Source organism: Lasiodiplodia theobromae (assembly GCF_012971845.1).
Source record: "Lasiodiplodia theobromae strain AM2As chromosome Unknown scaffold_68, whole genome shotgun sequence".
Taxonomy (NCBI): Eukaryota; Fungi; Ascomycota; class Dothideomycetes; order Botryosphaeriales; family Botryosphaeriaceae; genus Lasiodiplodia; species Lasiodiplodia theobromae.
The window spans coordinates 100,241-113,836 of NW_023336550.1; the positions used below are offsets into that span (position 1 = coordinate 100,241).

Consider the following 13,596-nt stretch of genomic DNA (forward strand, 5'->3'; position numbering starts at 1 on the left):
GCAGCAGGGTCTGCGGATGCGGCTGGCACGTCTTGCGCAAGGGCGTGTGGGGACGGTGCGGTGAGTTGCGGTGCGTGTGGACGGAGTGGTGTGCTTCCCTTCACCTCAAAGCGCAGCCATCTCACGCGAGCGCAACTGCTCAGCTCTGGCGACAGCCTGGGGGCGGGGTAGCTAATGCGCGCATTGCCCACTGCGCCTCCCCGCCTCTCAGCTCATCACCAGTCTGCTAACGGCCCGTTTGGCGCTGCGTCAGAGAGAGCAACCGCGCGATGTCGGCCGAGGGCGCGCCAATAGCATGCCGCGACCGGCTCCCTTCCTGCTGGCACGCTACTGGGTGCAGTAATCTATCGTCGACATGCTCACAAGCAGCAGCAAGCAGAGCTGGGAGCGGACGAGCTGGACCCTTCTTGCACCTGCCTGGCCCGCAATCGCACCTGCCGTGTCCATGCTGATCCGGGGTATGTGCCTACGTCATCCGGCCCGACCGCCTTGGCTGGACGCGCCTTCTTCCGGAGTCGATGCCTGCTCATCGCTGCCATATCAGAGATCAGCCATTGACATGCCTTTCCGGCCATGCTTCAAGCGTGGGGGGCTCGCTGCGCTTCGTCTTCACCGCACGAGACGCGGCGAGAGCTTCGTGGGCAAGCTTTCCCCGCATTTCGTGGTGCGGATGGCGCCAGCGCTGCCGTCACGAAACGAGCATAGCGTGAGCTCAACATGCGCTAATCCTGGGAAGGGCTAGCCTGTCGGCCTGGATTCTGAGGCCGTCGCGGCACTCGAAATTTGCCGCTTTAGAGGTCCGCCGCGCACTAGTTCCTTGGCAGCTGGCAGCGTCGCTCCACCGAAACGCTGCCAAAGTTGATTACAAACGACCCTCTCTCCACGGAGTTGCCTTTTCTTTTATGACGCGACGCTCACCACCTGGGCCGACCATAAATTTTGCCTGCCCTCCTGGCCCTATTCTCTCATTATTTCTCCTCGTTTTGCCTGAATTCTGCGAAAATGGCGCCCTCCGTCACGCTCGATCTGTCTTCAGATTTCGCCCCGGTCGCCGCTCACCCCACCAAAGCCGCTGCCGGTTCTCGCACGCTGCTTGTGGCCCCACCATCCATAGCTGCGCACCCCGAGTCGCTCAACCGCATCTTCGAGAACCATGACCGCTCCACGACCGATCTGCAAATGCTCGACCGCCTGGCCATGGGCCTCGTCGCCCTTCCTGCCTCTACCTACGACGTTATTCTTCTCCTGACCGATGTCGACGGCTCCCGCGCCGAGAGCCAGAGGCTCCTCGGAAGGGAAGTCCTTAGCAAGCTTGTGGACGCCCTAAGACCGGGAGGTAAATTCCGCAGCGAGGATGGTAAATTCGGCTCCGAAGGCGCAGAGAAGACGGAAGCCATTCTTGCAGGGCTTGTAAACCAAGACGGAGACGGCATGGTCAAGCCGGACAACACAGTCGAGCAAGTCGTTCCCCTGCGCTTCGGGAAGAAGAAGACAAGCACTGCAGAAAACGGCGCAGTTCCTCTTCCGCTGAACGGCAAGCGAAAGAGTGTATCACAGGAGCCCCCGAAGCCAGCAGGCGTTGGCTTTGTGGATTTCAGTGACGATTTTGACGAGCCTGTGGTGACCGGGGAGGACGACGATGACGATGATCTGATCGACGAGGACGATCTCCTAACTGAGCAAGACAAAATGAGGCCTGTCATGCCCCGTAAGTTGCCGACTCACGTCCCGGAACGCATTGAATGCGCAGCTGACATCAGGATAGCACCGGAATGCCGCCCCAAGGTCGGCAAGCGGCGACGCGCGTGCAAGGATTGCACCTGCGGGCTTGCACAGCAGCTCGAGGCTGAAGACAAGGCCAAGCGGGAGGAGGCCGACAAAGCCCTCAACACCATGAAATTGGACACAAATGACCTGGCCGAGGTTGACTTCACGGTCCAGGGTAAAGTGGGGAGCTGCGGTAACTGCGCTCTGGGAGACGCTTTCCGCTGCGATGGCTGCCCATACATTGGACTGCCTGCCTTCAAGCCTGGCGAAGAGGTCCGACTCCTCAACAACGATATCCAGCTTTAATTATCTGCATCACGACGGAGTTTGGGCGGCTGGCGGGACGCTTTCATCGTGCATGCCACGGTATGTACGCGGCTTGGAATAGTTCGGTTGCTTTCGGGGTCATAGGAGCTCTCGGTGGGTATGTCATGAATTGTTTGGAGCCAATCGGTAGCATGCAAAGCGGCGTTCGATAGACGGATTTTAACGTAAAATTGATGCGTTCGATGACTTGATGTAGATAGCATCTAACACAAATGAGAAATGAAAAATTGTGTTTGGAGAATTCCTCAAGAGTCGTCTGCCATGCTGCGTTTGAGAGGGTGAGGCTTGGCGCCAGCGCGCGTTCGCCGATCTTGTCACCGCGCGCCTGAGCGCATCCATGCAACCACGAGCCGAAGACAGCTTCGAGAAAACAACACCCAGCTCCGCCCCCTACCCTCCACCCACAACGCGCATCGCGTCTTGTCGCCGTTGCCCCGCGCCGCCATGTTTTCGCCGGACGCTTCCTTTCACGGCGTGCATGGCACTGTGTCGCGCAACCCCCGGCGCCGGCAACGTCACGACTCTGACAGCGCGAAGAATCAGCCGGATCGGAAGCGAAGCAAGATCTCGGAGACAACCTTACTCGACCCGGAAAGCCCTGCGGTCAACGGCAATGGCTCGTCAACATCGAATGGCCACCCTGTGAGCGGAGACGAGAAGCGGCGGTCAGCATTGCGACACGAGATACCAGTGCGCGAAAAGAAGCATTCGGGAGCGCCTGCAAGAAGCGTCAAAGGCGACGGCAGCCTTACTTTGGTACGGCCCAGTGGATATTTGATGGTGGCGAGGATGCTGACAAGCACCATAGACCAAGTCTCCCAACTACAGTTTTAGACAGCTCCCCAGCTTGCCCGAAGCTTTGCGCTCGAATCCCCGCGGTATGCGCTACTGACAACTACTGCCAGGCATGAGCTGACCATCGTTTAGAAAATTACCGCGCGTTCGTGTTGCCTTCGACACGCTTTGCCGTAGCATTCACTCATGAGCACGCCTACGTCTGGGACTACACTACTCCTGTTCCTACACCCTCCTCGTCACGAACCCTCGCTCTACCGTATCCTCTAAAGCGATCCGAGCCTCTGCCTGTAGGCTCTCTTGTGAACACAGGCCCTTCCGGAGACCTGGGTTTGCTCGTAGTTCACCCAACGTCCGGCAGAATCAAATTCTGGGAAAATGTAGACAGCGCAGAGGCTCTCGGCCTCTTCCAGCAGCGTCGTCAAGGCATCGAGGGCTCTGTAGGCAATTTGCTCTCCGGAGAGACCGTTGTGGATATTGTCGACGCCGACCATGCGGGTTTCATATTGGTCTTCAGCACCGGCCGGGTAGCACAGTTGAGGGTCCGCGATTCCCAAGGACGCCCGCAAATAAGCGTGCAGTTTCTACGCAGCCAGTCGCAAAACGGCTCCACAAGCTTCTTTGGAAATCTTAGCAGCTTCTTTTCCGGATCCGGGTGGAACAGAGATGTAGCGGGCGTGAAAGTCCGTTCATCTCAGCTCAAGGGCCAGTTGGAGGTAGTGGTGGCCACCGGCTCTGGCTCTTTCCAAGTCTGGGATTTAAACTGGGCTGGCCAGCATGCTCTCAAGGAAGAAATCAATGCCCAGGAGGACATCGTTGCGTCGTTCCAAACTGGAGTGATTCCGGAGATGAGAGGCAACGGCGTGTCCGCCAGAGTACTGGACTTCACCATTCTAGGCGAACCAAAAACCCAAGGATCCGACGACAGCCTCCTCGCAGGCACGTCAAGTATTGGACTATTAACACTTGTTGCATTTTCTGCGCCAGCCGGTACCAGCTATGGACTTGTGGAGGTGGACCTCCTTGGAAGCACAGCCAAGGTGGCAAGGATGATAGCTCTTGACACGTTCGCCGGCAACTCGACACAGCAAGGACCAGCAACGGGTAAGCTTCTGGTTCCATCTCCGGGTCATACGGCTTTCGCGGTCTTCAGCAATGCAGTCGTTATCACGTCCTTGGTTGAGCCCAACGAGTCGCCGGATACGCAACTAATGGTGGATGTTGGGACCGCGCCGAAGCCATTCCAAGATGCAGTCTACTTTCGCAAGGAGAAAAATGTGCGCTTTGTGGGCTACGTATTGGAAGAGTCGACCCGGAAGACGAAGCAATCCAGCTGTGTGCTCTTCACTCAAGGCATTGGAGCCATCCGCGTGGCAGCGCCTTCACCAACCTTGGATGATAAAGATACCGAGCGCTTGCGCCCCACTGCAAAAAGCCGAATTTCCCAGGCGGTGTGGTTCGGCAGCGCGTCGGACAGCATATTCGACTTTTCGGCCAAGCCTGAATTGACTTTTCAAAATGACGAGGTGGAGGCGGCAGCTCTTCAAATAAGCAAGGAAGTCCTCGACTCAAGCTCGGAAAACATTCCAGTCGGATTAGCATCGCAATCCCAGCAGCTTGCTATCAGGGCGGGAGCCTTAGCTAACCTAGCAAGGCATCTGAAAGAGAACTACCCGCCATTGTCACGTGTCGCAAAATGGCAGTTGCTCTGGGATGCTGAAAAGTTGGCATCTGCCCAAGGAGTCTGGGACCATTATGAGGATCGTCTGAAGATAAAGACCCCCACCAAGCCTTTGCTGGATGAAATTATAGACATGCTCCACGAAAAGCACAAGTCCGAACTAAGACCGGAGCTTGGAGAGCTGGATCCGGTTCGGCAGTGGTTCGTCAAGGACGTGTCGAAGATGCATGTCATGATCCCTTGGGCTCAGCTCTCAGTAAGGGAGGTTTACAAGGAAGGAATCAAGGACTACAGAACGTTGATTCTGCTGGTCAGCGAGGCTGATGACATTTGCCTGAATGCGCTGGAGAAGGCATTTATCTTCCGAAGGGATCACCTGTTCGATTACGGCCTGGAAGCAGAAGAGCTCGACTACAACATCCTTACGACGGGCTACGAAGGATTGCCCCTGCCTTGGACGTCCAACCCCAACATTGTCAATTCAATCCGGTCGCTCGTGGACTTGGCAAGGGAGATGGTCTTCCAAATCTCCGAGGACGAGGGCGAACTACCCTTCTCTAAGAAGGTTGCAGGTGATAACCCGCGTCTTGTCAAGCTATGCTGTCAGGTGCACATGGAGCGCTATCGCTGGTGCCTTGCACAACCTGACGACAAGACCCGTGCCACCGGCCAAGCTCTCAAGAAAGAGTTCGAGAGTAACATCCGTTATGAGCAAGTCACTTCTCTTGCCAAGATTGGAATGGCAGAGAGTGGCATGGTTATTGCTGAGCGTCTCAAGGACATGAAGACCCTGGTGAGTCTCGTATGGGACGAACTCAACTACCTTGGGGATGAGCGTGAGAACACCGAGAACGAGGATGAAGAGCGTCATTTGGAGATCTCCTTGAAGAAGCTCGAGGCTCGTATCCGCCACTATTTCGACAGATTCGGTCAAGCCTGGGCGGATGCCCTTTTCTCCAGCCACATCCACATGCACAAATCAGCCATGATGATCGATAAGAGGGACGTTGACCAAAAACTTCTCACAAAATTCTTACGGTCACACCCTGCTTTTGCCAAGCTGAGCTGGATCAACGACGTTCTCGGCGAGGACGACTTCGCTGCTGCCAGCGAAGCTCTCATGCATGTTGGCACTAAGCAGGAGACTCGGGATTGGAGCAAAAAGGTCGAAATTTCCCTTGCCAAGCTTTCCCTTCTAGCTGCCACGTCTGATGACAAGGGCGATGCCATTGAGAACGCTGATGCACGGCTCAGTCATTGCAACAGCGAGCTGCGGCTTCTTGAGCTGCAGGAGAAGGTCTATAAACACATCAAGCCGACGATCGACGGCGCACTCGACGATGATTCAGCTATTGATCTCGTCATGATGGACTACGGAACTCTTTTTGTCAAGGACAGGCCCGCTCTTCAACAGCTGCTGAAGCGCGGTTTCGAGGAAATCATTGCTCACCACGCGTTAGACGCCGGCTTGCTCATCGATGTCCTCACGCTCATGGATCATGCACAGCACGAGCCAGGCCCTCAGGATATCAGCGGCCGCCAGAATTTCATGGCTTTCCAGGCCCTGGCTGCCTCACAGGATGTTATGGATCGAGTCACTTGGGAAGGAAGCTTGAAGCTGGCTTGGAAGAGGACATTCCTCTGCGACGATTGGGAGGCAATCAACAACACGGTGCAGCAGGCGGATGAGCAGGTGCAGCTGGCGCTAGAGAATACGTTGGTCTTTTGGACTCTCAAGCAGGGTTACCAGACTGGTATGCGTTCCTCCACACTTTTGATTAATACGAATATCTCGCTAACAGCTGGACCAGGTCTCTGGGACGCTAATCCCAACCTGCACCTACTCTCTCCCTCGGCGGTGCTCGACGCTGGGTGCCGGGGCGAGGAGCTTCAATCGCGCTTCCCGTCGGAAGACTTGCGCGATCCAATCATCAAGGACAACATCAAAGATGACGACGACCTGCAGGGCTTCTTGTCTGCATGTCGCCTGGACTTCTGGTATGCAGAGATCAAGGAGCTTGCCAAGAGGCGGGCCTTTGACGATGCGGAGTTGGATGCGCAGGGGGCAGGGCTCAACTTGCAGGTCGTGCAGGAGGATATGGACGTGACCCCGCGTGCTAAGGCGCGGGTCAATGGGGTGATGGGCACGGTAGAGGAGGAGCCAGAGGAGGAAGAGGCAGCGACCGTGGAAGACTCGGACGCGGTGCTGCAGTCGGCTGGCGGGTTCGAGGGCGACGACGAGCAGAGCGAGGTCGAGGGTGAAGCGATGGAGGAGTGAGCGGGATGCACATACGGCTTGTTTTCATAGGGCACGGAAGCGGGCAATGATGAGCGCAAAATACAAGACAGGGTAGCGGGCGCTCCACTGCGGCCATGGCCTCCTCGGCTCACCGATGGGGAAGTTTGAGGATGATGGGCAGGACAAATGGAGCAGCCCGGTGGTACCAGCTTCGACCGTGCATTATTTCGGGGGCTTGCAGCGGCATCGGCTAACGGCTGGGCTCATTTTTTCCGGCGGCTCAAAAAATGCAATTGGCGTGGACGGCGCGGGAGCTGGGCTGGCGGCAGCGTGTTATTTATATGCCAATGTACCTGTCTTTGCAACGCAATGGCTGTGGGCGCCCCAGCGCGTTGGAGGTTGTAAGCGTGCCAGGGGGGCCGTTGGCGCCTGGTTGGTGTCTGAGCCTCGGCGGCGGGTGCGAGTTCGCGGCGCGTTCCAGAAGAAGACGGTCAGCCGCGGGCGGAGCGAGTCGCTGAGCCAGCCCAAGGAACAGCGCCAAAGTAAACGGCGCGACTGACGGCTTCTGGCCGGGATGGCAGCCGTTGCGCGTCGTTTGATTCGTCCTTGACCGGGGCGTCAGGCCGCCTCAGGCCGGGGGGCGTTCCTCTGCGCTGCTGCCAGCACAGTGGAGAGAGGACGCCTGCGGGCTGAGTTGTATGTTCCTGCAGCCGTTGGCGGGCGGCAGCAGCCTGCGACTCCGCGACAGCAACGATCCCCTTTTCGTGGGCGGCGCAGCGGGGAGTGCAGGCGGCGCGGCGACAGGCCTGTTGTGGCGCGAAGCGGCCGGCTCACTGACAGCGCTCGCCCTCGCCTAGCGAGGTTGAGAGCCCTAGGCCGCTTCCGTACCCTACGCAGCACCAGCCTCTGGACTAGCAGCCACCCCAAGCACTCCCCGTTCACCGCAGCGGTCCTCCACCATCACCTCACGCCCACGGCTCGACGCCTCCTCCCGTCGTCCGCCAGACCTGCGCTGCCCTCCTCCGCCCTCTGTCCCGCCCGGCAACAGCGGCCTGCAGCAGCAGCAGCGACGACTCGCATCGCCCATTCTTGCGACCGCCCGTCCGTCTTCAGGAGTCCTCGCCCGATCCGTCCTCGCACCCACGCCCGACTCCCTCCTCGCACCCGACCCAAATTCCACCCAGCCTGATCCCCACGACAGCCTCTCGCAACCATGGCTTCCTCGTCCTCGAATGTCGTGGGCGTGCACTACCGAGTCGGCAAGAAGATAGGAGAGGTACGCCGTCGCTCTCCCGCGACACCGCGACCACGCAGCCGAACTGACCGCTCTAGGGTTCCTTCGGCGTCATCTTCGAGGGCACCAACCTGCTCAACAACCAGCAGGTTGCCATTAAGTTTGTAAGTCTCCCTCCGCGCCCGCCTCTAGGGGGTGGGGCGCCTAGGCCGTCCTTCCCGACGCCGCTGACATGGACGCGCTGTGCTGCAGGAACCCCGCAAGTCGGACGCGCCCCAGCTGAGGGACGAATACCGCACGTACAAGATTCTCGTGGGCTGCCGTAAGTGGACTTTTTTCTCTCGCACGTCTGCTCATCCGCGTCGTCAAGGGCGGAAACGATCACTCGCGACGCAGGCTCGTCACTCAGCGCAACAGCAGCGCCCAGACCGAGCCCGCCGGCGATACGATCAGTAAGCCCAAGACGTTACCGCGCGATCACCGCAAGACGCCTTGCCTCGGCTCGTCGCTAGACGCCTCTGTGCTAACTTCACCGTAGCCGGCATTCCTAATGTCTACTACTTCGGTCAAGAGGGTCTGCACAACATCCTGGTCATCGACCTGCTCGGTCCCAGCTTGGAGGACCTTTTCGACCACTGCAACCGCCGCTTCTCCATCAAGACCGTCGTCATGGTCGCCAAGCAGATGGTGCGTATCCCAGGCATTGTGCTCTGAGACGTGAAGCTGACATCCAATCGTAGCTGTCCCGCGTCCAGACCATCCACGAGAAGAACCTCATCTACCGTGACATCAAGCCCGACAACTTCCTGATCGGCCGCCCTGGCACCAAGGCTGCCAACGTCATCCACGTCGTCGACTTTGGTATGGCGAAGCAGTACCGTGATCCCAAGACGAAGCAGCACATTCCCTACAGAGAACGCAAGTCGCTGTCTGGTACGGCCCGTTACATGAGTATCAACACCCACCTCGGTCGCGAACAGTCGCGGAGAGATGACCTGGAGGCGCTGGGCCACGTGTTTATGTATTTCCTGCGCGGCGGCCTCCCATGGCAGGGCCTGAAGGCTGCTACCAACAAGCAGAAGTATGAGAAGATCGGAGAGAAGAAGCAGACCACTGCTATCAAGGACCTGTGCGACGGCTTCCCTGGTTAGTATTTCCGCTCTTGAATTGGCGTACGCAAGCTGACCCAAGACTCAGAGGAGTTCAACAAGTACCTGAGCTATGTCCGCAACCTCGGCTTCGAGGACACCCCTGACTACGACTACCTGCGTGAGCTCTTCACCCAGGCCCTCAAGAGCACCGGCGAGGTTGAGGATGGCGAGTATGACTGGATGAAGATCAACAATGGCAAGGGCTGGGAGTCTATGAAGAGCCACGCGTCTGCCGCGCATCTGCACCACAACAACGCGATACCCAACTCGTCCGCTCGCGAAATCCACGGCGGCCAGCCCCGCGGTTCCAAGACGCCCATGCCCCCCGGACGACTTGATGCTGAACTCCCAAAGCCCGGCGCGGCTCGCCCCCCGGGCGGAGCCGCAAGGCACCCCTCCAGGACCGACGTAGCAAAATATCAGTCCGACCACGTGAAGAGAAAGAGTCAAGGAGATATCCAGGCACCCGAAGGCTCAACCGCAGCGCAGTTTCAAAACAGCCAGCAGAACCTTCCGCAAAGAATGAGCACTACGCAAAGTCCCATGCAGGGAAACGCGCAGGCGACGCCGGCCGGTAACAGGCCGCAGCCGGCTGAGCAGAAGCCCTCTGTCTGGAAGAAGATTGTCAACACGCTGTGCTGCGGTGAGTGAAGAGGGGTATGATGACTCTCGCCGTTCTGAGACTCGGCATTGAAGTTCTGTGACGTTGCGGGCGACCGCGATCTCTTCTCAGCATGAACATATGGAAATGGACTCGAAGTGGCTGTCGAGTTGCCCGCCTCCAATATCCTCTCGTCTTCCCGGTGGCTGTTCCCTCTCCTAATCCTTCCGCATCTCCCACCGGGCTCTCTGTCTTATGGTCTTTTACTCTCGCGCGAACATGCATATTGGGGGCGCGGTGCGCAACCTGTGGGGCTGGCTTGGCGCACTGCGGGCCTTCTCGTCATACATACTGCTTTTAGTCCACCCCCAAACCTGGATGTGTCCACGATTCTTTCTGGAGCTTTTTTGTTTTCTTTCTCTACCGCACTCTCACGGCCGGCTTGGTAGTATAATCGTCTTTCTGTTGTTACGTGGGTGTAGGGGCGTAGCTTCTGGGGGACCGCTTGATGGATTTTCCTCCTTCACCGTCTCAACGCTCGTCGAACCACTAATGGGAAATTTCTTGCAACGACTCGCAGCACGGATCTTTGCGGAGGTGTTCTTAGGAAGAAGGATCACTCAAGAAGCAACTCTACCACCACCTCACTACCGAACCAACCACCAAAAAAAGCGCCTTTTTGTACTGTTAGACTTTTCCACGCTCATGCACTCAGCACACACACCGCGTTCGTTGTTGGCTGCAAGCACCGGCGTTCTTGTCGATCGAAATTTTAATTGGGGGCTCTCTTCTTTCTTGTGGTTTCCTCAGTCTCTCTCTCTCTCCAAAGCTCCGTTGCGCAAGAGCAGCGACCTCTAATTTTCTCGCCCTTTCCTCTTCTTTGCCTCTACTACCTCATAATCTGAGCGTTGACTGCGTCTGCTGCTTTGTGCGCGGGGTTTTCGAGTTCCGAGAGCGGGAAGGCGTTTATTTGATAGTCGTCTTGTTTTATTCTGCGTTTCAGCGTTGTTTTACTGCTTCATCAGTAGGACGTTGATGAGAAGAAGGGAGAAGTGTGGCGGATTTTGTCAGTTGGCATGATGGGCGAAGGCGTTCAGACAAGACCAAGTTCTAGTATGACTTTTTGTTTTCATCGGTTTTTTAGCAGCCCGTGTTTGTTTGGTCTCACTATTACTGCGTGGCCTCTTCTTATTTATGGCATAGGCAACAAAAATCACTCTTCTTATACTGTCACTCAAAGATCCGGTGTGTGAGCAAGCCCGAGAAGCGACGACCTGACTCGGTCGCTTCCCTTGTTGTCTCTTTACCCCAGGAAGACAGAGGAGCCTCAGGGAGTTTTCCGACGGGTCGAGCCTTGTGGGAGCTTTAGTGCATGACTATTTCCAGCCATTGATCTCATGGTTCGTGATCCAAGCTTTACCGCTTCACTTGCACTTTTGCAACCGCCTTAGATTCCTCTCTATCTCCGCATGGACCAAGTCTCATCTTCCCTTTTCCTCACCGATCATTTAGTAGCCGGTGACCCGCTAGGACACACGGTTATCCCCCAACCGAAAAAGTCTGGGAGCATTGATCGTCTGGAGGTAGGTAGAGATCCCTCGCATTCACCGCCCTTGGCTTTCTCTCTCACCGGCTCGCACTCTGTCTCTCTTTTTCTAGTTTCTCTCGAGCCCCCCTTTTCCTGTCGTCTTGGCAAGGTTGCTCAATGGCATCACGCGTTCATCATGCTTTTCTTTTCTCGACTCGTGTTATATGAATACAATATGTAGAGCTATTGAGCAGTCTCTCGCTGAGGAGGCGGACGTAATGTGAAACCGATCGTCTCCTTCCCGGCAAAGGGACGTATGATCAGCGCTTGCGACGGGTTTTACGTGGTTTCTTTCCTTTTTCCTGGATGGAGATTCCCGTTGAGTTTCAGGGTTTTCCGGGCGTAAGAGCGGGAACTTAGAACGACTTGAAACCGGGATTCGGGAAGAAGTGAGTTAGAGAGAAGAGAGAGCGGGGGCAGGGTAAGGGGTGGTAAAAAGTGGCGAGATCAACGGTTCGTCGGATGGTGGACCATATCCGATGGGTTGTTTGGGATGCAGATTTGGAGGAGCCGCGCTTGTCGCAATAATGATTTTTTGCAAATTACGTAGGTGGTCTGCGTTGACGTCAAGAATCCTCTTTCTTTTTTACGATGATGTTTTGCACCTTTCTTTGCCACCCGTCAGAACAGAGACGTGATTTGGTAGGGCTTCTCTTCTGCGGCTCGGAATTGCATCGCGGAACCAGCCCTGCTTCAGGGTACGTGGTGAGACTGGGTTGGTTCGCCACAAGATCAACACGGGGGCCAAGTATGTGGGCTTATCGTTGGACCGATGCTTTTTCTTTTCCGCTTGCTGCAACGGCTGCAGTTTCGTGGATGTGCTGGCCGCTCTGTACCAGGGTTGAGGCAGATTGTGCGGCACGGGATCTGCGGAGACAGCGGGCGGGACGGGGCAAAAAGTTTGAAGTTGTTTGAAAGAACGGTGATGTGTTGGAAATGGATGATTGGAGTGAGAAGAGCATGGATAAGTCGACGGGTCGCTATTGGAGGACTGATAGCGATGGCTCGCTTAAATCCCCAGTATTGCTTGCATTGAGGTGTATCATTGGACATCTGTAGACCTGAGTGAAGCAGACAAGGATGTTAAAACAGGTGGGTATGCACTATCTGCTGCCAGACATCCCTACTTTTGTCTCCGAAGCCTATAACTCCAGCCGACAGCAGATCCTAGAAAACCAAGACAGCCAAGGCTGGAAGGTCACGGGAGAGACCTATACAGCTATCTGTGCAATTGATGCTCATTGGCAGACTGCCTGTTGCTGCAGATCCTGAGGTGTAACCCTGGCGACTGTTCTCCAGCGGCTCCTAGAATTACCATTCCTACCCAACCAGGTGCCTATCCACCGTGACTAGACGCAAGGATACACGGCGCCCAATCATGACGTGGAAGGCCACGCTCGAGCCCCCCTTTTCCCTCGATACGAAAGGGAATCAACGCAATCCGACTCCGCTCGCCCCGTCATCCGTGCTCCAGAGCTTCGGCTGTACGGCACTTTTTTCTCTGCATCGACACCAGCACTGACCTGCAGCGCATTGATCACTGGTGATGGAATGAGCTGGCGCGTCATCAGTCGGCGGTGGGCCGCGCTGTCGTGCACATCTTTCTTTGTTGTTTTACCTTTGCAGCTTTGCTTCAGGGCTTGCGTCTAACGGAGTTTGGAAGGAGAGAAACCGCGTAGACTACGGGTCACGATGCCGGAGAACAACCTCCTTTGAGGCCTTTAGCCAGACTGCGAGGCTTACTGATCGCCCGATCGCTACTTACCGTCAGACGTCGGCACTCAAGGCGTTGAGGGAATACCCCTGCCGACGCCTTGTGGCTTGCACTTCCGCCTTTCGACTCTGACCGGCTTCGGCTATGCTTCGGGAGGGTCCTCGTGACTCTGGGTTGTGGAAAAAAGGGCCGGTCTCCACTACTATTGAGGCTTACGGATAGCTCCATAGGATTGCAGCGTGCTAAGATGATTGTTGGAGTTATACTTTGGAACTTGCAATGGGTGGTGGCTGTTCGACAATTGCCTGGGTTCCGGCGTGGGCATAGTGCATTTAACTTCTCAATGTTGTTCGTAACCCTCGACTATCATTTCCGATTCAGGCGAAAAAAAAAAGCAGTTTAGTACATATACACAATAGTTTCAACTCCCTGGCATCCAAGCAAAGAAGGCCAACCTTCTTAATCTCCTCCGCTTGGTGTAGTTGGTTTATCACGTTTG

General features: G+C 56.3%; 3 protein-coding genes across 3 annotated transcripts; all 3 read left to right on the top strand.

Moving 5' to 3' along the window:
- Positions 1–1,002: 1,002 nt before the first annotated feature.
- On the top strand, positions 1,003–2,073 carry LTHEOB_12621 (Anamorsin; the record flags this gene model as incomplete). Its single annotated transcript, XM_035509509.1, has 2 exons — positions 1,003–1,708; positions 1,766–2,073. 2 exons carry the CDS (start codon positions 1,003–1,005, stop codon positions 2,071–2,073), a joined length of 1,014 nt encoding a protein of 337 aa, XP_035364446.1.
- A 465-nt stretch (positions 2,074–2,538) lies between these two features.
- Positions 2,539–6,848, top strand: LTHEOB_12622 (Nucleoporin; the record flags this gene model as incomplete). The annotated part of the gene is made up of 4 exons (XM_035509510.1): positions 2,539–2,850; positions 2,903–2,972; positions 3,022–6,324; positions 6,382–6,848. 4 exons carry the CDS (start codon positions 2,539–2,541, stop codon positions 6,846–6,848), a joined length of 4,152 nt encoding a protein of 1,383 aa, XP_035364447.1.
- Positions 6,849–8,022: 1,174 nt separating this feature from the next.
- On the top strand, positions 8,023–9,845 carry LTHEOB_12623 (Casein kinase i; the record flags this gene model as incomplete). Its single annotated transcript, XM_035509511.1, has 6 exons — positions 8,023–8,085; positions 8,142–8,207; positions 8,296–8,365; positions 8,582–8,730; positions 8,784–9,189; positions 9,241–9,845. 6 exons carry the CDS (start codon positions 8,023–8,025, stop codon positions 9,843–9,845), a joined length of 1,359 nt encoding a protein of 452 aa, XP_035364448.1.
- Between the last annotated feature and the right edge of the window lie 3,751 nt (positions 9,846–13,596).